Consider the following 24,279-nt stretch of genomic DNA (forward strand, 5'->3'; position numbering starts at 1 on the left):
AGACTATAGGAACCACAAGTAGCCCAGCATTCAGAGAACGTAGTGTTCTAGTGGGGTAATAGGGTACTATGAGCTCTTTAAGATATGAAGGGGCCTGACCATGAAGAGCTTTATAGGTGAGGAGGAGGATTTTAAATTCAATTCTACATTTTATAGGGAGCCAATGCAGAGTAGCTAGTACAGGAGAGATGTGATCTCTTTTTCTAGTTCCTGTCAGTACTCGTGCTGCAGCGTTCTGAATTAATTGGAGCGTTTTAATGGACTTATTGGGGCAACCTGATAATAAAGAGTTGCAGTAATCCAGCCTTGAAGTAACAAATGCATGGATTAGTTTTTCTGCATCTGTCTGTGATAGTATGTGTCTAATTTTTCTAATATTACGTAAATGAAAGAAGGCAGTCCTAGAGGTCAGCTTTATGTGGGAGTTAAATGACAAATCCTGATCAAAGATAAATCCAAGATTCCTGACAGTGGTGCTAGAGGCCAAGTTAATGCCATCTAGAGTGACTATATCTTTAGACAATGAGTCTCTAAGGTTTTTGGGGCCAAGAACAAGAATTTCGGTTTTTTCTGAGTTTAACATCAGAAAATTGCAGGTCATCCAGGATTTTATGTCCTTAAGACATGTTTGTAATTTAGATAATTGATTAATTTCATTGGGTTTGATTGATAGATATAACTGCGTATCATCTGCATAACAGTGAAAGTTAATGGAGTGATTCCTAATAATGTTGCCTAAAGGGAGCATATATAAAGTAAATAGTATTGGTCCAAGTACAGAACCTTGTGGAACTCCATGACTAACTTTAGTATTTATGGAGGATTCATCGTTAACATGTACAAACTGAGTACGATCTGATAAGTATGACTTAAACCAGGTTAGGGCAGTTCCTTTAATGTGATGCAATGTGTTCTGTCTTCATCCATCCTCTCTCCTCTCGCTCTCACTGCCTCCATGTTTGCAATGTTCTCACAGAAGAGGTGAGTTTACCTCAGGTCTGTTGTACGCTAGGGCCCAGACTGATTGGTGTTCAGTTAGTGTAGATCTGAATATGATCTGAATATGTATATATGTACATATATGTATAATAGGTATATGTTAATGTCAGAAACAGGGTTTAAAGCAGAAAATGTGTTTGTACATTCGCTGTCTTTGTTCAAGGGACATTTACAACAGTTAAAGATTTGTGTGATCAGATCAGAAAGACTGTAATGGTGTTACACTGTCCTCTGCTGGACAGAGACGATCCTGGAGACAGACAGACAGACAGACAGACAGACGCTTTATCACTGATGCAAATACTAGCAATAGCAAGGCTATTATGTACTAACAGTTGATGTGATTGAGCAACTGTAATTAGTGAGGATCAATATTAGATTGTGGAAGCTGCAGATATTTCACTGCTGATAACGCTTTATGGACGCTGTCACTACAGACACAGTTTACACTCATTATGTTATTAAATGAAATCTTCAATCTGAGACACATGGCCTCCATCATCACACGTAGATAAAATAAGAGAAATCTGCTCCCGCTCTGCCACATGGGGGCGCTGTACATTTGAGCTTTATTTACAGTTGTTCTCCTCAATATTCATGATTCTCTAAACAGAGTGTGAAATTATCAAATCCATAACTCATCTGCTCACAACACTTTATGGATTCAAACACATGAGAACAGTTCAGCTGACTGACACTCAAACGATAACTTCATTCAATCAGAGAAAGTATTTCCACATGGTTAAATGGCTTCATGTTGGTCTGACTGCATTTAATTGAGTTTACTGAACTTCTATTGTAAGTAGTTAAAAATATACACAGTAGGTCTATATATTAACATTTAGGATATTTCTGTGTAGAACTCATTCAATACTCAATACTGAGTATTAACAGTAAGAGGATATATACATATTGAACTTGAAAACACCAAAATCAAAGACAACTAAAAATAATAAACAACATGAGATTATGGGCAGAAAAGCCAAGTAATTAATCAATCAAAGTAAATTAATCAGTCAGATCAGATAAATCAAACAATCAAATCAACAAGATCAATAATCAAAGATTGATCAACAGACCAATCAAACAGACTGATCAGCCATCAGAGGAGTTGGATCAATGGAGCTGCTTCTGTTCCTGGTTCTCCCTGCAGAGGAGACAGAGGACAGTCAGACACAGACAGACACAGAGACCTCTGACCTCTGACCTGAATCTACAGCACTAACCTCTGACCTTTATCTACAGTACTGACCTCTGACTGTGAGCTGCACTGATTTCCCTCTCTGGATGCATCTGGTGTCTTCCTTCTTATTGTTGACGTTGCAGCGGTATCTTCCTGTGTCTCTCTCTTTGGGGTATTTCAGGATCAGACTGAGGTCTCCAGTTTTCAGCAGGTCTTCCTTCATCTCAGTTCGGTCTCTGTAATCCTGGTTCTGTTCTTCAGGCCGGTCAGAACCGTTCTGATACACATGGACTGTCATGTTACTGTAGATGCCTTTCACCCACTCCACTTCAGCATCCTCAGGCAGGTCGGCTGTGGTCTTAAAGGGCAGTTGGACAGACTCCGCCCCCCTCCTCCACCTCCACCTGACAGTCTGAGAGAACAACAAACCCCAACATCAGCTGTACAGACAGCAGCAGCAGTTTGTAACAACTTTATTGACTGATTACAAAGTTGTAGAGAACCCTGAAGGACAGAACCAGATGAGAGCAGCAGGTAACAGGGGGACAGAAATATAGGAACTAAAAGCAAGTTTTCAAGCTGTTGGACATGTTGTGATTTTCTGTCCATGTGCTGCTTCACAGTAATGTCTCATCTCAGTGTTGAACTGCTGTCTGTTGCTCAAATGTAACAGTGAATGAATCTTAGTTCCACACAGCATTTCAAACACAGGTTCAACATCACTGATCAAACAAATGTCTCATTGTTTCTGTAGCAACACATTCACTCACATTATTTCTACTGTTGGGACCACTGTGACCATTTTGGAGGATTTAACCTCAACTTTTATCCTGATGGTCACTTCCTGTGACCTCTCATCAGGTCACTTCCTGTGACCTCTCATCAGGTCACTTCCTGTTACCGTAACCTGATACCCCTGATGACGCTTTGACCAGCAAACAAACGGCACGTCGCCCTCTTCACACAGTGGACAGTTAGCTTTAATGTTATTTCCTTCCCTCAGTGTATTATTAAAGATATGATTGGATGATCTTCTCCTTGCTCTCAACGAAGGCGGACGCATCTCTCTCTCCCTTATCTTCCTGCTTTGCTTCTCTGGTTTCGTCCTGTCTTGTCTCTAACTTTTAGGAGCCTCTCCCCGTATTGCTCTCCACATTTAAATCATGGAATTAGTCAACTGGTCTCTCAACGCAATTGACAGAATTTTCTCGACGAGAAGCTCGGGTTCGGGGGAACCTGTCTGCCCTGAAGGAACTTTTGCCGCTGGTTACACGATGGACTCCTGGGAGAAGTAGAGGGTCGTGTGCCTGGTGATTCTTTCCGTAGAGGACATCGAGGATCTCTACATATTCGGAACCATGATAACAGGCTATCTGCTGATTGGAGTAGGCATTGCCCTGGTGTATCGGAAAATTCGGAAGACGGTGTCAGCAGTCCAAAGCCCCATGAAGCTAACTGACATGATTGATGAAGTGAGCAGAGCTGTTAACGCTCAGACTGTGGTTATACACTGCAACATGGAAAACATCTTGGATAGAGCTGTTAATGCTCAGACTGTGGTCATTAACCGCAACATGGATAACATCTTGGAGAAGTTTTCGGCTTTGCAAAGGAGAATGAATCGATTTGAAGACCGGAATGGACAAACAGAGTAAGTCGTGTCCATTGAAATGCGACGACTCGCCCTAACCCAAACAATCATAATCTAATCTGCATTCCGGCCCTCAGTAGCACCGGCCTTGGCCAAGGCCGCTGCTGGAACAACTCCTCCAGGAGATCGCTGCAGTGACACGCTCTGCCCTATTCCTCCCTCTCTTCCCACATGGACACCTGTTGATAGTTGACTCTGTTTAGGACTGATCAGGGAGGTCTCCATTGCAACCTGCTGTGTTATCGTGATGACACCATGTGAACTGAGGCACTGATTGAGAGGCTAGACGAAGAGACTCTCCAGGGCTGCGTTTCATTAGTAGTTCCACTTCCCCTCGTTCACTTACCCTCAGCCCTTGGTATGACGTAACAGCACGTAAACTGTAATGCATTGTGGGTGATATCCACCTCGGAGTGACCATCGTTGTGCACTCGCTCCCTCAGCCCTCCGAGGGTCCATCTCACCAAGTTCACTTCAGTTTTACAGACAATTGGAACAACACTTATGATGGCGACGGGGATTCCCCCGAGGGCAAGTGCCGAGGGCATGTTGAACGACTAATGAAACGCAGCCCAGGCTTATATGCACACACGCACCCATGGACACTTACACATGCGCATATGCAACACATCCCTTTTGTTGGTTTCATAATTAGATATGAGCCAATCGCAGTCCTTCATGTCTCAGACTAATCTTTGTTATTCCAGCTGATCTGGATCTGATGCAGATCTTTCTTTCTTTCGGTCTCCAAATATCAGAACCATTGAAATGGAAACAGAACCTTTGACCTGTATCTACAGCACTGACCATTGATCGAGAGCAGCACTTGTTTCTTCATCAGGATCTTTCTCTCCCTGTTGTAGACGGTGCAGGTGTAGGTTTCTCTGTCTCTGTATGTGGGGTATTTCAGGGTCAGACTGAGGTCTCCAGGTTCCAGCAGGTTTCTCTTCATCTCTGTTCGGTCTCTGTAATACTGGTTCTGTTCTTCAGGCTGATCAGAGCCGTTCTGATACACATGGACCTTCCAGTTGTATCTGTTCTTCCACTCCACTGTGACGTCCTCAGGCAGGTGAACTGTGGTTTTGCAGGGCAGCAGGACAGACTCCACCCCTGAATCCACCTCCACCTTGTAGACTGAGAAGACAACAAACCACAACATCAGCTGCACTGTAGAAAATCTATTTCAATCCAGTGAAAACGTGTCAGTGCATTCAGTAGTTGATAGAGATATCTCAGTCTGGACCAAAGTGATGGAGCCACTGATGGATATTGTGATGGCAGAGCCACCTCAACACATGTCAGCTGATAAACTGTTTCAGTGCTCAGCACACAGAACTCCCAGACCAAAACCTGAGCTTGGTAGATTATTATCTAGAAACAAAACTAACACTGATCTGGTTTTGATTCATTAATCCCCTTTTATTGGACTTCATACACTTCTTGGAATGATTGTCTGACCACTTATTTCTAGAGATTTCTCACTTTACTTGAGCCTAGATATACAGATTATTTCAATAAATCTAGCTGTGGTCAGTCAGTGGCCAACAGAAATGTTTTAAGTCTGGATTTAAAAGAACACAGGGTGAGGCAGACCTCTACACTTCTGGAAGTTTATTCCAGGTCTGTGCTGCATAGAAACTGACAGCTGCTTCTGACCCTGGGTACTGTGAGCAAACCTGACCCAGATGAACCAAGAGCTCTGGATGGTCCATAACAGAGCAGCATATCACAGACTGGCCCCGAACCATTCAGTGTTTGGAAGTCAATAAAAGTATTTTGAAATACATTCTTTGATGTGTAGGAAGCCAGTGCAGAGCTCTAAGACCTGGACTCATGTGTTCCACTTAGTGTCAGTGAGGACTCTGGCAGCAGCGCTCTGAATCCTTTCAGTCTGGGTTTTTAAGGTGGTATTAGGAGGATCTTGTGATTCTGTTGATGTGGGTTTGGGTTTTTAGGTCCAGAACTACACCATGATTTCTGACATGGTAGAATCCTTTGGTTCAGAAACAACAAAAAATACAACAGAAATCTAACGTTATGCTAGCAATGCTAGCAATGCTAGCATGTCATTGTCTCCAATTCAATATGAACATTTCCACCAACGAGAGGACATGTTATATTTATGTAGTATAGTAATGATACCGTATTCAAAGCACTGACCTTTGACCTCAAGAAGCACTTGTTTCTTCATCAGGATCTTTCTCTCCCTGTTGTAGACGGTGCAGGTGAAGGTGTTACTGTTTCTGTTTGTGGGATATTTCAGGGTCAGATTGAGGTCTCCAGGTTCCAGCAGGTTTCTCTTTATCTCTGTTCGGTCTCTGTAATACTGGTTCTGTTCTTCAGGCTGATCAGAACCGTTCTGATAAACATGGACCTTCCTGTTGTGACTGTCCGTCCACTCCACTGTGACGTGCCTTAGCAGGTGAACTGTGGTTTTGCAGGGCAGCAGGACAGACTCCTCCCCTGAATCCACCTCCACCTTGTAGACTGAGAAGACAACAAACCACAACATCAGCTGCACTGTAGAAAATCTATTTCTAAGTCAGTCAGATAATCTGATATTCTGTCATGTTTTCAGTAAGGTTATTTAATTTATGTAGAACGGTAAACAGACAGTTCACTGGGACTACTTTGTAGGTGTCTACATCAGGAATTAACGGATACCCTGCAGCCAATCAGAATCCAGTATTCACGCAGACTATGGTATAAGGGGGTTTGTCAGCTGGTCAGGACAGTTGCAAACAGGGCACCGTCATTATTGCTATTTTTTGGTGATGATATTCAGAATCTCAAAGTGAATATGAAGATTAGATTTTTGACTTGGTTCCATTTTTCTACATTTACTTTTTAAAATCTCTTTATACCAGAGACAACTTAAGAAACTTATAATGTGAAGTTAAAGGGACACTTCACCCATTTGCATTAAGCTTTGTATCATTAGAACCCCAGTCATATTTTTGAATGGTCGTGCATCATTCCCTCACTTTCCCTGAGAGGGGAGAAATAAGGATTTTAGTGTTGCACTTCCTGCTTCCAATGATGTAAAAATCGTCATTTTGCGTCATTGGAAGCAGGAAGTCTCATATCTCTGTAGAGGGGGTGAGACTACAAACACTACTTCCTCATTTGTTTTTCACTCACGCTACAGACCTATTACAGATCAGTGGGTGGGACTAAAAAATATAACCGCCATCTTGTTTGGAAGTTAAGCTAAGGTGCTGTGGAGCCAGACGTTACGACTATGGTAATCAATGTAATATGGAAGAAATTTCGAAAGTGTGATGGTCAAATCAGATGTTCGTGGCTACCTTTATGAGCCGCAATATAGCGAGCAGCGGCTGAGGCTGCTGCAGCTGAGGCAGAGGACCTGCCTTTCGCGGACGAGGAGCCCGGACTGGCTCGAGCTGGGGCGGACTGGTGCTGGTCACTGTGCGCCTAGGAACACACGGACGTCTGACTGTAAAGTGAGTGTTTCTATTTTCTGTCTTATAACAACGTGGCATGTACGTACACAATTTGTTCAAGCATTATCACAAAGTTATTCCCGGTTAATACGTAATGTCAGCCAACTGAACTAACTTCTTTACTGCACAAACAGCTTGTGGCACGCTAAACACAAAGACCATGCATCGCTGACTGTGTGCTCAATGTCTTGTAGACAATATCGCCTAACAGCCTTTCTGGAATGGGTCCTTACATTCATGTTCTTGTTGTCCTTGATAGTGTTAGTGGGAGCGGCTTGCGGAGCTGTGCATTGTGGGAGTTCTTGTCTTTAATACAAATGCGCCCTAAAGTCACTTTCTGTCTTTTCTCGGTCAAATAGGCACCAAATTCAAAATGTATGTTACATTTCAACTACATATATAACCCACTTTCAATAAATATTAATGTTTCCACGGGTGAAATGCTCCTTTAATATTAATATCAGTATTGTTATTACTATATAAATCAAATATACAGAACCTCTGACCTGTGTCTACTGACATCTGACGTGTATCTACAGCACTGACCTCGAGCCTGTATCTCTAGTACAGATCTCTGACGTGTATCTTCAACACTGACCTTTGACCCAGAACAACTCTAACAACCAACCATAATTTAAGCTGTACAGACAGCAGCAGTTACTCTGATTGTAACAAGACTTCACTGCACCATCCTTCTCTTACCCTTGGTTCACATTGCCTACCTGAGTGTGACCAGCACGTGGTGTTTACACAGCCCTGTTTTTCTATACTGAATTTGCCTTTGATAAATACAAATACAATAAAAGCTCTGTTAACATATGAGCGAGATTCCACCACACACTGCTCAAGTAGGCAGTGTGACCTTTGCCCTCAACGTCCTGTACTTCTATGAAAACTTGCTCAACAGTCACAAAGATACGAGAGTAAAGATGGTAACCATCAGGATTATGGGTAATGTAGTAGTGACGTACCTGACATGAAATATTGCTGAAAATACACAAAAAAACCCCCAACAATAAGACCGAGAACCAGGAGAACCAGGAGAACCAGGAGAGCTGTGGCCCAGGATGGAAACCGTTCTGTGGGAAACAAACATAAATAACATGACTTCTGACCTCTGTCTTGAATATACAGTACTGACCTCTGACCTGTCTGTTTTAGGGTTTGTTGCTGACCTTTGACCTGCAGCTGTATGTCTCTCACTCTCCGTTGTCCTCCTAATGCTCTGACGGTGCAGGTGTAGCTGCCGCTGTCAGAGAGGCGGAGTTTTGTCAGACTGAGGCTGAGGTCTCCAGTTTCCAGAGCGTCAGCCATCATGGATGTTCGGCCGCTGTAAAGCTGGTTTTGGTCTTTAAGTTCATCACCTTCCTGCTGACGCTGGTGGACGGTTGGAGGATTGAGATCGTAGCGGCTCCACACCCCTGTGGGGTTGTCCAGTTCAGACATTTGATACTCACAGGGCAGCAGGACAAACTCCTCCCCCTCATACAACTCCACAACTGAGGCATGCTGGGAAACTGTGAGGTCACACAGACAGAGAGGTTCAATCACAGCAGCCTTATTACAGGTCTTATTGCTCCTGGATCCTCAATCTGGTCCTGTTTGTGATCGGACTCTCAAACAGGATCAATAACAGAACAAACTGATAGACTGACTTTATTGATTCAACATGGTGTTTAAATTAGTGTGTTAACTGTCTGAAGTCCTCTTTCCTCATATCTTTTCCTTCTATCTCTCCATCACATCTTCAGTGGCAGCCACTGATATTCAGGGAGAAGACAGGACTGATGGACATGTGGAGACATTCATACAGATGAGACAGACCCTGAGTGTTTTGGACCATCTGTGTCCATTTTGTAATAAATGATGTTCAGTTGTTGAAAGACTGTAACAAAGTGAATGTCGTCTACAGTGTGTGCAGCCTGTAAACTAGAAAACTGACCTCTGACCCGTATCTAAAGCACTGACCTCTGATTGCTTTCTACAGACCTATATCTAGAGCAGTGTGCTTCCCAGCCTTTTTATCTTGAGGGACCCCTTTTCTATAATTTAGTAATCTGACAACCCCTGACTAAGTGACATATTTTGTTCAAAACAGTACAATTACGACAAATAGTGAACTCAGTCACTGCGTGAAGCTTGTGTAAAAGTAAAATTTAAATGGCTTCTTTTCTGACAAATTCAGTGTTTTCTTGACCCCGATGCTGGCCATTGTTCAATCAGACTTAATTAACTTTTTAAAAAATTATTTACTTTTCTTCAGATAAGTGAGCCAAATGCTGAGATATAGACCTACTGTGTATGTTTTCATTTAGTTTTGCAACCGACCTCCAGGTTGGGAACTACTAATCAAGAGTAGGTTTTAGGGTTTGTTGCTGACCTTTGACCTGCAGCTGTATGTTTCTCACTTTCTGTTCTCTCTGAAATGCTCTGACGGTACAGGTGTAGTTGCCGCTGTCAGAGAGGCGGAGTTTTGTCAGAGTGAGGCTGAGGTCTCCAGTTTCCAGAGCGTCAGCCATCATGGATGTTCGGCCGCTGTAAAGCTGGTTTTGGTCTTTAAGTTCATCACCTTCCTGCTGACGCTGGTGGACGGTTGGAGGATTGAGATCGTAGCGGCTCCACACCACAGTGGGGTCGTCCAGTTCAAAAGTTTGATACTCACAGGGCAGCAGGACAAACTCCTCCCCCTCATAGAGCTCCACAGCTGAGGCATGCTGGGAAACTGTGAGGTCACACAGACAGAGAGGTTCAATCACAGCAGCCTTATTTCAGGTCTTATTGCTTCTGGATCCTCAATCTGCTCCTGTTTGTGATCGAACTCACAAACAGGATCAATAACAGAACAAACTGATAGACTGACTTTATTGATTGTTTAAATTAGTGTGTTAACTGTCTGAACTCCTCTTTCCTCACATCTTTTCCTTCTATCTCTCCATCACATCTTCAGTGGCAGCCACTGATACTCAGGGAGAAGACAGGACTGATGGACACGTGGAGACATGCATACAGATGAGACAGACCCTGAGTGTTTTGGACCATCTGTGTCCATTTTGTAATAAATGATGTTCAGTTGTTGAAAGACTGTAACAAAGTGAATGTCGTCTACAGTGTGTGCAGCCTGTAAACTAGAAAACTGACCTCTGACCCGTATCTAAAGCACTGACCTCTGATTGCTTTCTACAGACCTATATCTAGAGCAGTGTGCTTCCCAGCCTTTTTATCTTGAGGGACCCCTTTTCTATAATTTAGTAATCTGACAACCCCTGACTAAGTGACATATTTTATTCAAAACTGATCGGACTCACAAACAGGAGCAATAGGATTAGGATCATTAATACTATTGGTAATATAAGCTATAAGAATGTGAACAACCTCCAGGGATATAATCCTGAAGAACAGAACTGAAGACAGTCTGACTGTACAGTCTTCTACATTCATCATGATTTACACAAACATTGAAAATATGCTGCCTTTAATATAATCTTCATGTTTTTATTGGAGTTTAAACAGACTAATGAAGTGAAGATGAAAGAAATACAGATTAAAGACATGATGTTGGACTAATGATCAGATCACAGGGAGGAAGGTTATCTTACCGTGCACGAGGATCACAAACACCACAAACATCTTCATCTTCCTGTAAAAACTACAACAACCACAAAGTCCTCATTAATCTGCTTCTCACTAAACGAACACTTGAAAAACACATTCAGTTCACAGCCAGTTGTCACTTCACCTCCTCCTGATAATCTGCCGACACTGTGAGGAGAAAACTTTAGTTTCACTTTAAACTGTTTCAAGATAAGCAGCTGTTGGAATGAAAAAAAAAAACGGCTGAGCAGCTTTCATACAAACATCGTTGTCAACTGGTCTTCATACCTACAACAGGCCAACTCCCAAAATCAAATAATTGAGCGGAGAGTAGACCAGCTACAGTTCACTGAAGTATGTTACATTAAATACGTGGGTAATGTTGGGAAACGGTGGCAGTTTTAGTTCACTTGCGAATAATGAGAACCTATAAATGTTGAGTACCCCAGTTTTATGTTAGAAATGTACAATCAGGGTCCCCAGCATTTAGAAACTGCTGAATCCTAACTTGAATATGTTGGGCAGTTTCCATTAGTTAAATAAATACATTTAATTAATTAATTAATTAATTAAACTGACAATATTTCAGAAACTGTTTGGCTGATTGTGACAATATAGGAGTGGTTGTCAGGGTTAGTGTTCAGGGTAGAGACAGAAAGAAAGAGGCCTACGAGGAAACAAAAAGGAATAGAAGGAAACAAACTCAGATGTTGAAGCAGACTGAAGATTATTGGTGTTACACCGACCTCTGCTGGACAGAGACGGTACTACAACCTGCTCACCACAGTAAAACAGGTGAAGGGATTGTGGTTTTATTGTGTGTTTATTGTCACATGCTGCTATCCTGGTGGTTCAGGAATTCCAATTAAAGGGCCAGTGCGTTTTATTTAATGGCACCTATTGATCAATCAAACTTTTTTTGTATAGCACCTTTCATACATTTGAGCGCAGTTCAAACTGCTTCACAGATGATTGACAAGATGATAATAAAACAGAAAGGAATGAAAACTAAATACAATACAATGACAAAAATGACAATAAAATACAATACAATTGGTTTTACAGGTATAAAGACAGTATTTAATAAAAGGTTTACTATGAATTAAATCAAACATGAAAACTCAAATTTAATTTGAACTTTTGATCATGATTGTCTTTAGAGTAGCCAAAAATGGCAGCTATATCCAAAATGTCCGACGTCCTGTTGGGTTTGTGGGACTAGTGCAGCGCCCGTAGGAAGTATGAATTGCTATAGAAAATTGTCAGGTTTTCTGTTACTGGTGAAAAACTCACAGTTTTAAAATTCTCTGTCTTGCGAGTGAGGGAGTCCGTTTACTGCAGGTGATTATTAACTTCGTCACTTTCCAGGATGTTTGGTGGGTCAGGATCTCAATCACTACACATTATAACAGCATCCATATGATTATAAAGTTTCCGCAGGTTTAGATTGACAGGGGGAGACAACGGGGAAACACCTTAAACACGGGCTCTGCAGTGATTGGCTCTGGTGCGCACATGGCTACGGTGAAATAAGTTATTAACGGTATCTTTATAGTCCAAACAAAGCCGACGTTGCACACCCTTAAACCACAGAGCAGCCGTGTTGAAACTCTCAGGTCAGTCTGATCCTGATCTGCAGAGATATTTGAGGCACACACACACACACACACACACACACACACACACACACACACACATTGGTGAAACTTGGCCCAGAGGCTGCAGTTTATGGCCGTGGCCCGGACCCGAATCATCCAAACATTTTTCCAACTGTTAAATTTTGTTGCACGTTTGTGAGATTCAGAGCATGCTACTGCTGCCAGAAATATGATTCTCTGTGTGAAATAATAATTCCTTCAGCAGACGCTGCTCGGGCCCAACAACCACATAACATCAATAAGGAGGATAAACAAGTCAAGAATAAGGAGATTGTTGAAATAAATAACTAACATTAAGCAGAAGATAAAGATCCTCAGGTGCCTGCCTCGCCAAAGGTTTTAGTCTGGGGATGTACCGGTTCAAGACCATGAAGTAAACAAAACAAGTAAAAGAATTTCAATATGATTGTAAAACCTGACAGGAAACCAATGTTAGGCTTTATAACAGGGGTAATGTGTTCTCTTATTCTGGTCCTGGTCAGCACTCGCGCTGCAGAGTTCTGAATCAACGGCAGCAGATTTAGACCAGAAAAGGAGCGTTGATCAGTAATCCAGCCTGTTTGAGTTTCTCTGTGACACTCAGAAAGAGAAACTGTTGTACACAGTCTGTTAATGAGCTTCTCTAATCTATAGATGGTCCTTAATGTTACACACTGGACCTCCAGCTGCTGGATCAGACAGTTACTGTTGTAAATCAACTACAACACTACTGCTTTTGTCCCTGCGAGGAAGGGAGCCAATCTTTTTGCCCCCTCACTTTAAGATCATATGGAGTTATATAATATATATATATAATGACTTGTGATGTTTATTTCTCTTTCTGTTAATATAATGATCATAATAATAATAAAATGTGCCTTCAAAAGTCTTAAATGTTGGTATAATCAGATTTAATGTATCTGAACACAAGATGTAAAATAAACGAGTATTGAAATGAAAACACACACACACCTCAGAAAAACTATATAAACACAGGGAACTATACACGCAAACACACAATATACAATATATACAATACATACAAGCAAAACATAGTTAAAAACTTATTTTTCTGCTCTCTGTTCTGCCAACCACTCTTCAAGAGATTTGCCATTTGAGGCACGTGAGCAGAAGGTGGCACTGCCATGACGACTATGCCCAAACTCCTTTGTTTTGGGCTGCCCACACTGGCTACAGGTATTGTAGGTGACCCCTCTCGCATATTTCCTCTTGTGGACTCCACTCTCCTCCTCAAGGGCCCGCTGGCGCCTGTTCCTGTGCGTGTACCGGGACACAGGAGTAGCAGGTGCAGGAACAAGTGGAGCTGGGCCTGCACTAGATGCTGAGGCACCAGAAGCTGGCAGTACGCATGACACAGTGTTGTCTGGGTTGAGGATGCAAATCCCTACCCTAGGCAACATCCCAGGAGCTGCAATGGGCTGTGCAATGTCTGGTGCCGTGGGGGCAGGTGCGATGGGGCACTCCCTGGTGGCAGCAGCTGGCTGTCGGCCTGGCCGCAAAACAGGAGCCTGCCCTTCCAGATTTGGAGGGAGGACAAATTCATGCCGTGGGCCTGATGCTGAAGGAAGGAGCTGCAGTCGTTCCTTCGGTGGTGGAAGCTGGTCAGGTGCCACAGGAATCGGGTTGGTTGGAGCCATTCCCTGAGAAAGGATACTCATCTCCGTTGAAACCTGAGAGAAGATCATTTGTGTTAGATATTTATTCATTAGAGAACTATTCAGTCAATTTGAGGTAAATGATGTGCCTGACCTACCATTGAATGAGTGTCCGCTGATTAAGCTCAAACAGCTGGATCATTGTCTCCACCATAACCCTTGGACTGTTGAGCACTAAGTCCTGGATGTGGTGGTAGTCGCTGAGAATTTTAGACCATCTGGGGGTGGACAATCCAGCCTTCTTGGTGGCTTTCTTGTGTAAAGTAATTAATAGTAATAAATGGGAAAAACACGTCATTGAGATTGGATTGAAATAGCCGTTAAAGTGTCTTACCTGAGCCTCGTCGGACAGATTGTTTTCACTCTCCCGTGTAGCCTCAGAGGTGTCAGGCAGCACTGAAGGGGCAGCAGCAGGATGTTGTCCTCCATCATGTTACGTGGACGGCAGATCAGCAGGTGATGCAGGGGCCTGTGGTGGAGGGGCCTGAGGTGGAGGGGCCTGAGGTGGAGGGGCCTGAGGTGGAGGGGCCTGAGGTGGAGGGGCCTGAGGACTCGTCATCAACGGTGAGGGCCTGTTCTCCAGATGACGGCAGGGGTCATCCTCCTCGAGCACAGGAACTGTGATGTCCTCTGTGATCTCTTCTTCGAATCCCTCATCTTGTACGTCCTCATCACTGACTTCCTCCACCAGCCTGTCCTCCTCCTCTGGGTTCTGGAGCACTGGACTCAGTGTTTTGCCGGTCTGGTTGTACAAGTACTCCATTCCCAGCAATTCACCTACAAAAACAAAACAGAAAAAATAAATGATTCTTAATATGTTTAAGCAATATAGCACTCGTGATCGTGGGGTTGGTAATGGATAATCCACCGGTGTTGTTCAGGACTGTAATATTAGAAATATCAGAAACTAGTAACTAGGGCTGGGTAAAAAAAATAGATTTAATCGATTTTAGATCGATTTCATTTAGATTTTGCAATATCGATTCATAGGGCATGAGATTGATTTTTTTTTCCCCCTCCATGAACCCCAGTAGACTCGTGCGTGATGACGCAGCAGCGCGTTTACGTCAGGTTGACGTTCAAGCGCACATACAAAATGACCGAAGCAGGTAAACCCGCGCTCAGCACGCCGTCCCAACTAAAGTCTGACGTCTGGAACCATTTCGGGTTTAAAGCAACAAAGAGCGGGATAAAACCAAAGTGGTGTACAAGATCTGCCGAGCGGAGCCCAGAAACCACTTTACAAGGTATCACACTGCGTTAACGTTAACGGTAGCTTCCGACAACCAGCCGTCCGGGGCAGAACTAACATTAGCGGCCGATTCTCCGCGGGCCGTAAACACGGCGGGAACACTCGGTAGCGGGAAACGAAGGCTTCAAGCGGCTCGTTATGGTGCAACGTGAAACTGCGCTCAATGCAGCCGTGAGTCCGATCTCCGTGGTCAAACCAGCCGCACGTAAATTTAAACTGTGCGAGTATTCTCAGCATTACGGTAAAGGCGGACAAACAGCGTATTCAATTCCGGTTTTCAAAATAAAGGTATTTAGAACATTAAGCTATGAGTCGAACCTACATTTAAAATAAAATATGTTGCATTAAAGTTTTTATGTGTACCTCCAAGTGGCATATTTTCTCATATTTGAGCTACTATAAAATATTATTGCTCAAATATGGACTTTTGATCTTAAATTTCTCCAAATTGCTGCAGTAAAAATGCTTGATATTGAGTATACTTGTAGTCTTAGACGTGTAGAAGTCAAATATATCATACATAGCCAGGAATTATTGAGCAATATGTTTTTACAGTACTTCAAATATGGTCAAATATGCAATCTCTGGAGGCATAAATACAGGACTTTTATTTTGACATTTCTCCACACTGGCGCAGTAAAGATACTCGATATGAGGTGTTTTTTATTCATCATGGGCGCATGGAAAACTTTAATGCAACATATTTTATTTTAAATGTAGGCTCGACTCATAGCTTAATGTTCATAATACCTTTATTTTGAAAACCAGAAGTGAATACGCTGTTTTTCTGCCTTTACCGTAATGCTGAGAATACGTGCACAGTTGAAATTTACGTGCGGCTGGTTTGACCACGGAGATCGGACTCACGGCTGCATTGAGCGCAGTAACGTAAACATGTGACTGAAGCTGTTATGATGTATACATGTGTGAAAGACCACATCCTGACCAAAATGCAGTCAGCGTAACTTGTGACACCTGCACATCGTACTGGACAGTGACTTCTCACTACATGGACAACGAGTGGTGCCTCGTGTCTCATGTGCTACAGACCACGAGGTTCTCACGAGCAGGTCTAAAATCCCCCCCCACTTCTCGCCCTCTGGTAGGCCAAATCAAAACATTACAAAAGCAAAGTTTTGTATTTTATATGAGCATTTTCTCATTTTACTGAGTAGTTGTAGCAGTTAATAATTTGTAATCCATGCACTTTTTTGTTTGTATGTGTGAGATTGTATATTTGTATGCATGCCATGTTTACACTCATACTGTGATAACAAAAATAAATTGTGAAATGACTTTAAGATATGATGTGCATCAGGACACATTGTGTGCAGCATCAGCGCTGGATCCTCGCTGTAAGGCCCTACCATCCCTGTCTGCTAAAGAGCGAGGTGACACCTTCTCCAGACTGCAGACCGACGCTGCCACTGCTGCACGTGATGAAACTGTTCAATTTAATAATAATGTTTTCATTGAGAATTAAAAGTCTCTATTGGATTATAAGGAATATTATATCATTTAAAAGAGTTCATTAATGATTTTCAATCTATTTATTTATTTCTGGGTTTTTTTTCCCCGTCTTATTCAACAGCAAAATACTGATGGTAATGATGCTGATGAAGGAGCTGAGGAGATGGGGGGGAAGCAACTTCACCCAAGAAGCCCAAGAAATCCAGCACCTTGTCTCTCCTTGGGGCAGTTTACTCACCAACAGTAAAGGAACATGGACCGAAAACTCCAGCAATGAGGGCTGAAGATGAAATCAGAAGACACAGGGTGGAAAATCCTGCTGGGCTGAATGAAAGTCCTCTGAGCTGGTGGAGGTCAAATGAAAGGGAGCATCCACTGTTGGCTCGCCCTGCGAAGATATACCTTTGTGTCCCAGGGACCAGTGTTGCGTCAGAGCGGGTGTTTTCAACTGCGGGTGATACTGTCACTGCAAAAAGGAGCTGCCTAACCCCAAATCATATCAATGAGTGAGAACAAAGTCACAACAACAGGACTTCAGACAGTTTATGTTTACTTTTAGTTTCGTTACCATTATTATTATTGTTGCACTTTAATAAACAATGCCTTAATGCAGTTTGCAGTGATGAAATGTTGTAGTTCAAGTCCACTTTCACACTTGAGCTGCAATGGGCTGAGCAATGTCTGGTGTGGTGGGGCCAGGTGTGATGGGGCACTCCCTGGTGGCAGCAGCTGGCCGTCGGTCTGGCCGCAAAACAGGAGCCTGTCCTTCCAGATTTGGAGGGAGGACAAATTCGTGCCGTGGGCCTGATGCTGAAGGAAGGAGCTGCAGTCGTTCCTTCGGTGGTGGAAGCTGGTCAGGTGCCACAGGAATCGGGTTGGTTGGAGCCATTCCCTGAGAAAGGATACTCATCTCCTGGCTCTTCAGCCGCCGTTGAAACCTGAGAGAAGATCATTTGTGTTAGATATTTATTCATTAGAGGACTATTCAGTCAATTTGAGGTAAATGATGAGCCTGACCTACCATTGAATGAGTGTCCGCTGATTAAGCTCAAACAGCTGGATCATTGTCTCCACCATAACCCTTGGACTGTTGAGCACTAAGTCCTGGATGTGGTGGTAGTCGCTGAGAATTTTAGTCCATCTGGGGGTGGACAATGCAGCCTTCTTGGTGGTTTTCTTGTGTAAAGTGCACAGCCTTATGCACATGGCCTCAACCAAGCGGCTGGTGTTGGGCCACTGAGCTGGGCCCCCCAGGATGTCCTATCAAGCAGCGCTTAACGCTCTCCACACCCGGCGTGACTCCAGACCGCTTGGGAGCCTTAAAACAGCCACTTGTCAGTCGCTGCTGATGACGAGGCTGGTAGTCGACCAGCTCCTTGTCGCCTTCAGGGAGAGCTGTCCACAGCTGGATGACCTGGATCACCTGCAGCTCAGTGAGGTAAGACGCCTCACGGAGACCCACCAGGTAAGCAGCGAGATCCTGGACCTTGTCCCACCCAGCGATCCCATCCGGTCCAATGACTGCTCCCTAATAAATGGATTGATTAATAATAATAAATGGGAAATAAAATGTAATTGAGATTGGATTGAAATAGCCGTTTAAGTGTCTTACCTGAGCCTCGTCGGACAGATTGTTTTCACTCTCCCGTGCAGCCTCAGAGGACGTGGACGGCAGATCAGCAGGTGATGGAGAGGCCTGAGGTGGAGAGGCCTGAGGACTCGTCATCAACGGTGAGGGCCTGTTCTCCAGATGACGGCAGGGGTCATCCTCCTCGAGCACAGGAACTGTGATGTCCTCTGTGATCTCTTCTTCGAATCCCTCATCTTGTACGTCCTCATCACTGACTTCCTCCACCAGCCTGTCCTCCTCCTCTGGGTTCTGGAGCACTGGACTCAGTGTTTTGCCGGTCTGGTTGTACAAGTACTCCATTCCCAGCAATTCACCTACAAAAACAAAACAGAAAAAAGAAATTATTCTTAATATGTTTAAGCAATATAGCACTCGTGATCGTGGGGTTGGCAATGGATAATCCACCGGTGTTGTTCAGGACTGTAATATTAGAAATATCAGAAACTAGTAACTAGGGCTGGGTAAAAAAAATTTAATCAATAAAGATTTAATCGATTTTGGATCGATTTCATTTAAATTTTTGCAATATGGATTCATAGGGCATGAGATCGATTTTTTTTTTCCCTCCATGAACCCCAGTAGACTCGTGCGTGATGACGCAGCAGCGCGTTTACGTCCATATGTGTACCTCCAAGTGGCATATTTTCTCATATTTGAGCTACTGTAAAATATTATTACTCAAATATGGACTTTTGTTGTTAAATTTCTCCAAATTGCTGCAGTAAAAATGCTTGACATTAAATATACTTGTAGTCTTAGACGTGTAGAAGTCAAATATATCATCCATAGCCAGGAATTATTGAGCAATATGTTTTTACAGAACCTCAAATATGGTCAAATATGCAATCTCTGGAGGCATAAATACAGGACTTTTATTTTGACATTTCTCCACACTGGCGCAGTAAAGATACTGCCTAACCCCAAATCATATCAATGAGCTCCTTTTCCTGCACAAGAATCTCACAATGAGTGAGAACAAAGTCACAATAACAGGACTTCAGACAGTTTAAGTTTACTTTTATTTTCGTTACCATTATTATTATTGTTGCACTTTAATAAACAATGCCTTAATGCAGTTTGCTAGTTTACTAGTAACCCATATGTATGCAATACCTGGAATAAATCTGTTTAAGTGGAGGTGGAAGGACTCCAGGGAGGTAGAGCCAGGGGCACACCTGTAGCAGCTCCACATCTCCTTTCTTCAGGGTGCCTGTCTTGATGTAGAGCAGGAAGTCCTCTGGGTCTTGGATACAGCCCACGTGTTTCTCCTGCTCCTGCCATATCTGCTGGATGCGTTCGTGGTCCAGCAGAGGAACTCCCAGAGTGTCCTTCCCACTTGCACCGTCAAACAGACCGATCAGTGACCCAATCAGCCTGATGGTCTCCTCCACCCCTCTGGTCTTCCTCCTGCAGTGCAGCGCCAACTCCCTCCGGGTGATGCGAGTGGTCACCGCCTCCTCTCCGATGTGGCCAATCCTCCTTGCTGCCAGCTCACCCTCCTTGGCGCGACGAAGAGCAGCAACATCTTCCGGATCCCACTCAAAAATGCACGTGGACAGGCGGGCCATGAAAATGCCGTACAGAGGTTGAGCCTCCGTTGTGACACCTGCAGCAAACCGGTGCATGAAATGTCATATCGAGGCGCACTTGAAGCCCGTCCCACTCTGCAAACATGGCCTTCACCCGACAAGGGCTGACTGCAGCAGTCTCTGTCCACGTACATGATTCCTGGTGCCGCCTCTCCTGCCTCCCTGTACCGCTTCATCAGGCCAGCAGCCATAGCGTCCAGTGTTTGTCCCTCACCGGCTGTCAGCACTGAAAACTGCTCGTTTCCCACATTAGTGCACCAGGCAGATGTTCCTTCCTTTCACTGAAGCCTCCAGCAATACAGGAGACTGAGACTCGTTTTTGGTTGTAAAACTGCACAAACAGAAATAAAATACAAACATTTCTCATTAAAGAAATATTCTGCATTTGTGTCTGATCCGTCATTATTCACATGAATGGACTGAGCGACAGCACCTACTGGCTGTTAATGCTATCCAACATTAACATTACTGTTTGCAAGCTATAGCAATGGCAACACCTAGGGATGAAGAGGAAATGTGTCCGATAATACCACATCACGTCTAAAAAGCATATCTGACCTTAAGATGGATGAATGGATGAAGAGCATGAAAACACCAATGCGACTGCGCAGTACCTGATAGCTGACATTGATGAGACTGTACCGACCGCCGAAGAGTGAGACACAGGGGAGAAACGTGATTGGTCAAAAGTAAGCCCACAGGGAGAAACGTGATTGGCTCATTTGGGCTTACTTTGGTGAAATTGACAAGATGCAGGAAGCCGCAAAGCGAGAGGTAGCAGGATCGATTCCCGCATCCTCCAAACTTTTTTTTTTTAAATTTCGACTACAAAACAAACAATAATGAAGTTATACTCACGAGTTGCTGTAAAGATCTTCTCTGGTGAGTCGTATTTTAATAACGAATTTAATGAATGCTAATAAGCTGCACAGTCAGAGTGAACGCCTGGAACAGGGATAAAGAGTAATGCCCGAAAGTAAAGAAATCACGGTGTTAAAAGCTAAACGTAGATGTTTTTTATCCGGTTGCAAAGATGCAGCTTTACAATTTACAATTTATAGTGACGTCACATTTTTCAGGGCATTGTGGGGGATTAGCTCAGATGGTAGAGCGCTCGCTTAGCATGCGAGAGGTAGCGGGATCGATGCCCGCATCCTCCAAACCTTTTTATTTTATCTTTATCTCAAAGATTACATGCTGTTCATGGAAATACAATGTGCTAGTGCTATCATTATTATTATTATGTAATTATGTGAATCTATTCCCAAAAGGGTTGCATTAACATATAACCAAGGCAACTTCTGTAGAATGTAATCAGATTAATTAAGTAAAGTTAGTAAAGTAGTGGGTGGGTAGTCTCTTAAAGAACCGTAGTCTGGGTGAAAGATCGATTCTGACTGGCTGCTAGGTGTCCATTAATTCCTGTTTAGCGTTATCCTGTTTGAATTCAACTAAAAGCTCCCTGAACCAAACTCCCTTTAAGAAATATCCCATTTTAACAATTCCTACTGGTCCGTAAAAACACTTAACTCTAGAAACACGAGCTAAAGGAGGTCACATGTCGACAGTCTTCTTGTCAATTCGGCACCAATATAATCGATAAAGATAAACTGTATTGTGTACAAACTTTACATTTTGTCGCTTCAGCTCACTCAGCCTCTGTTGTAGCTGCACTGTTGGAGTGGAGGGGAGAGAGTGGGAATGAGGGACCGACAGTTACTGAAGTTAAGATTTCTCACAGATATAAGAGCTGGTTGGAGGATCAGATACACGCCGAATTCAAGACCGACTCACAACACTGTTAATTCAACGTCTATTTTGTGTGTAGTTATCTGAGTTTACTTTTACATCATCCTCCAAACTTATTATTTCTCTACCAAAAGGTAGCCTATTATGTACTATGTATTATAACAATCATACAGCCTGAAACTTGTATAAAAACTTCTCTAAACAGGAAACAATCTGCTCCAAATTCCTCCAAATCTCTGGTTTTAGACAAACTTCCTGCAGTTACTGAGTTCAGTGTTCAGGTTCATTGTACAGTTTTAATATAATATGAAAAATACATAAAATATGGCAGTCAGTTTAATAAATGACAGAAAAGGGGTATATGAAGGAAAAAGTTTGGGAACCACTGCATTACATTGAATTTAAGCCTATTATAAAATGTATTCCCATTATTTAACAAGTTATATTTAAAATTAATCTGAATTAATCTGTTATATTTGACACTAAACTGTGGTGGCCAGGCCTCGTCTAGCGCTGCCTACCTGGATCCGCCCCTGGTTCACCGTGGAAGGATTTATGAAGAGAATATAAGGGCTCGTCAACATGAGTAGCTTTAATTAATACTTTGAATCAATAAAATCGGACATGCAGAGAAATGACAACATGAAGAACGTGAGCAGAAGGTCTTCCGGGGTGATTAAAACACGCAATCGTACACCGACATCCGTCGACACCATCAACCCAAACAAACACAGTTCTGTTTTATTTGAGTGTTTTTCCTCCAGAATGACTCCTCGGCGTTCCCGTTGTCCCGCTCTACGGCGTCCCCGTGGTGACGAGGCCAGCCAGCTCGGTTTGGGAGCAGAGTCTCGAACCAATCAGCACGTGGATTATAAAGTCCTGACGCTGTCGCTGTCTGGCGTCGCTTTCTGCTCCCAAGTGTCCCAAAAGCAAAACAAAAACAAACAAAAAAAAAAAGGTATCCATTGGTTTCTCCCTCAATGTCAGTGCAGAGCTGCAGCCGGGCAGCGAGCACGAAGGATCCGGTTCTGCTCGCCGCCCGTCGGTCGCCTCGCTCACATGAAGTCGTCTGAATCGTTACCGTCCTGCCAACGACACGCAGCGAGGTTAATGCGGAGAATCAAACACTTGACATTCAGTTAATCTGAGTAACACACAGATCTGTCCTCACCTCATTAGTCTGCATGTTCTCACTCTTCATCAGTGACGAGTAGTTCCTGGAGAGACAATATACAGAGATTTAATACAGTACACACACACATATATATATATATATATATGAGGTGGATGTTACTTTAAAGTGTAACTGCTGATTTTGGTAAGAATGTGAATATTAAACAGCAGATCTTGGATGTTTTAGTGAAGAATTAAAAGACTATCCAGCTTTATTAAAACAACGTCACAGTATTCCACTAAGACCTACCGGAGTTCCTCCATCTCCTTTTTCCTCCTCTGCTCATCCTTCTCTTTCTTCTTCTGATCCTGGAGCAGCGCTTTCTTCTCGTTCCTCTCCTCCCTGTCTCTCGACTCTTTCTCCGCCGCCAGGTCGGGGAGGCGTTCCACTTTCGTTTTCTCCAGCCGGTTCACGATCTCGTTGACCTTCTTCTCCACCGCCACGATCTTCACCTGTGAAACACATCGGCATCAAACCCCCGAACCGGTCGTTTGTTTAACGTCGGCGTGTCATTTCCGTGTCGTTCATACGGACCTCTTTCTGTCGGTAGAAGCCGATCTGTCCTACGTCCATGTCTCCGGTTTTCTTCAGGTTGGCCCACGGCGTGTAAACGACGTTGATGTTGTTCATCTTGCAGCCTGACGGCGTAAACACACAGTTTCTTTTTCTTTAAATACAGAAGATCTGGATAATAAAGGCAACAAAAGGCTCCTTCTGAATCCTGACTCTATCAGAAGGCAGATCTTTACCTTGGATGCTGTTGTTTTTCACCAGCTGCACACAGTCGATCAGAACCTCCGGGGGGGATGTCGTGTATCGTCTGACCCTAGAAAACAGAGACACACAGAGCGAGGATCAGCGGAGCTTATGGTGCCATAAACTACGCGGTTGGTGGAGTTCTGATCTGATTATTTCTTCAACAATCTGACAATCGAACCCTCTTTATGCAGCAATTCTTTCTTTACAAACGACCTCCGTCACTTTTTTATGTGTACAAACACGTCAAACACCAAGAACCATTTTAAGGAACAGGTAGAAACACTTTTGTATAAAGTAATGCGTTTGAAGCACAGTGTGGGACGAGCCTTTCTACATTAAATTCCATTCCATGGAATGGCGCCGGCGACAACGGCAGCCTGTCATGGCAGCTCCTTTCATTGTTGCAGTTTTAGTGTGTTTTCAGTGTGTTTTTGCTATTTTGAACTCTATTCTTA

At 43.3% G+C, this 24,279-nt stretch overlaps 3 protein-coding genes, 2 long non-coding RNA genes and 1 other non-coding gene across 15 annotated transcripts in view; 3 read left to right on the top strand and 3 right to left on the bottom strand.

Annotated features, from left to right (window-relative positions):
• Positions 1-1,536: 1,536 nt before the first annotated feature.
• LOC127360600 (uncharacterized) lies at positions 1,537-11,069 on the bottom strand. Of its 3 annotated transcripts, none has more exons than XM_051395037.1 (8): positions 10,894-11,069; positions 9,740-10,019; positions 8,473-8,534; positions 8,269-8,376; positions 5,994-6,320; positions 4,641-4,967; positions 2,252-2,594; positions 1,537-2,146 (listed from the first exon to the last, which is right to left on the bottom strand). In XM_051395037.1, the coding sequence occupies exons 1-7, from the start codon at positions 10,928-10,930 to the stop codon at positions 2,542-2,544; spliced, it is 1,194 nt and encodes a 397-aa protein (XP_051250997.1). In that variant the 5' UTR covers positions 10,931-11,069; the 3' UTR covers positions 1,537-2,146; positions 2,252-2,541. The 3 variants fall into 3 exon arrangements, with proteins under 3 accessions (XP_051250997.1, XP_051250995.1, XP_051250996.1); XM_051395035.1 differs by having other exon boundaries at positions 8,473-8,814; positions 9,678-10,019; XM_051395036.1 differs by lacking the exon at positions 9,740-10,019 and having other exon boundaries at positions 8,473-8,814.
• A 2,352-nt stretch (positions 11,070-13,421) lies between these two features.
• LOC127360601 (uncharacterized) lies at positions 13,422-19,812 on the bottom strand. Of its 6 annotated transcripts, none has more exons than XR_007883831.1 (4): positions 15,512-15,886; positions 14,536-14,978; positions 14,300-14,454; positions 13,422-14,216 (listed from the first exon to the last, which is right to left on the bottom strand). XR_007883831.1 is itself a non-coding variant. In XM_051395038.1 (4 exons), exons 1-3 carry the CDS (start codon positions 19,743-19,745, stop codon positions 18,134-18,136), a joined length of 729 nt encoding a protein of 242 aa, XP_051250998.1. In that variant the 5' UTR covers positions 19,746-19,812; the 3' UTR covers positions 13,422-14,216; positions 17,945-18,133. The 6 variants fall into 6 exon arrangements, 3 of the variants coding, with proteins under 3 accessions (XP_051250998.1, XP_051251000.1, XP_051250999.1); XM_051395038.1 differs by lacking the exons at positions 14,300-14,454; positions 14,536-14,978; positions 15,512-15,886 and adding exons at positions 17,945-18,451; positions 18,536-18,867; positions 19,667-19,812; XR_007883830.1 differs by lacking the exon at positions 15,512-15,886 and having other exon boundaries at positions 14,300-14,450; positions 14,536-15,299.
• On the top strand, positions 13,893-20,526 carry LOC127360603 (uncharacterized). Of its 2 annotated transcripts, none has more exons than XR_007883834.1 (3): positions 13,893-13,993; positions 17,623-18,388; positions 18,577-20,526. It is a non-coding gene; the product is annotated as an uncharacterized LOC127360603 (long non-coding RNA). The 2 variants fall into 2 exon arrangements; XR_007883835.1 differs by having other exon boundaries at positions 17,623-18,361.
• LOC127360602 (uncharacterized) lies at positions 15,374-17,612 on the top strand. 2 transcript variants are annotated; one of them, XR_007883833.1, is made up of 3 exons: positions 15,374-15,448; positions 16,756-16,889; positions 17,045-17,578. It is a non-coding gene; the product is annotated as an uncharacterized LOC127360602 (long non-coding RNA). The 2 variants fall into 2 exon arrangements; XR_007883832.1 differs by lacking the exon at positions 15,374-15,448 and adding an exon at positions 16,275-16,555 and having other exon boundaries at positions 17,045-17,612.
• A 703-nt stretch (positions 20,527-21,229) lies between the features above and the next one.
• Positions 21,230-21,302, top strand: trnaa-agc (transfer RNA alanine (anticodon AGC)). Its single transcript has one exon. It is a non-coding gene; the product is annotated as a tRNA-Ala (tRNA).
• Positions 21,303-22,463: 1,161 nt separating this feature from the next.
• Positions 22,464-24,279, bottom strand: part of LOC127360599 (coiled-coil domain-containing protein 25-like) — a 4,740-nt gene continuing 2,924 nt past the window's right edge. Inside the window, 6 exon segments of the mRNA XM_051395034.1 lie at positions 22,464-22,976; positions 23,063-23,108; positions 23,315-23,517; positions 23,600-23,703; positions 23,815-23,869; positions 23,871-23,891. Of these exon segments, the coding sequence (XP_051250994.1) occupies positions 22,947-22,976; positions 23,063-23,108; positions 23,315-23,517; positions 23,600-23,703; positions 23,815-23,869; positions 23,871-23,891 (459 nt within the window). The 3' untranslated portion in view covers positions 22,464-22,946.

This window comes from Dicentrarchus labrax, unplaced genomic scaffold, assembly GCF_905237075.1.
Source record: "Dicentrarchus labrax unplaced genomic scaffold, dlabrax2021, whole genome shotgun sequence".
NCBI classification, from domain to species: Eukaryota; Metazoa; Chordata; class Actinopteri; family Moronidae; genus Dicentrarchus; species Dicentrarchus labrax.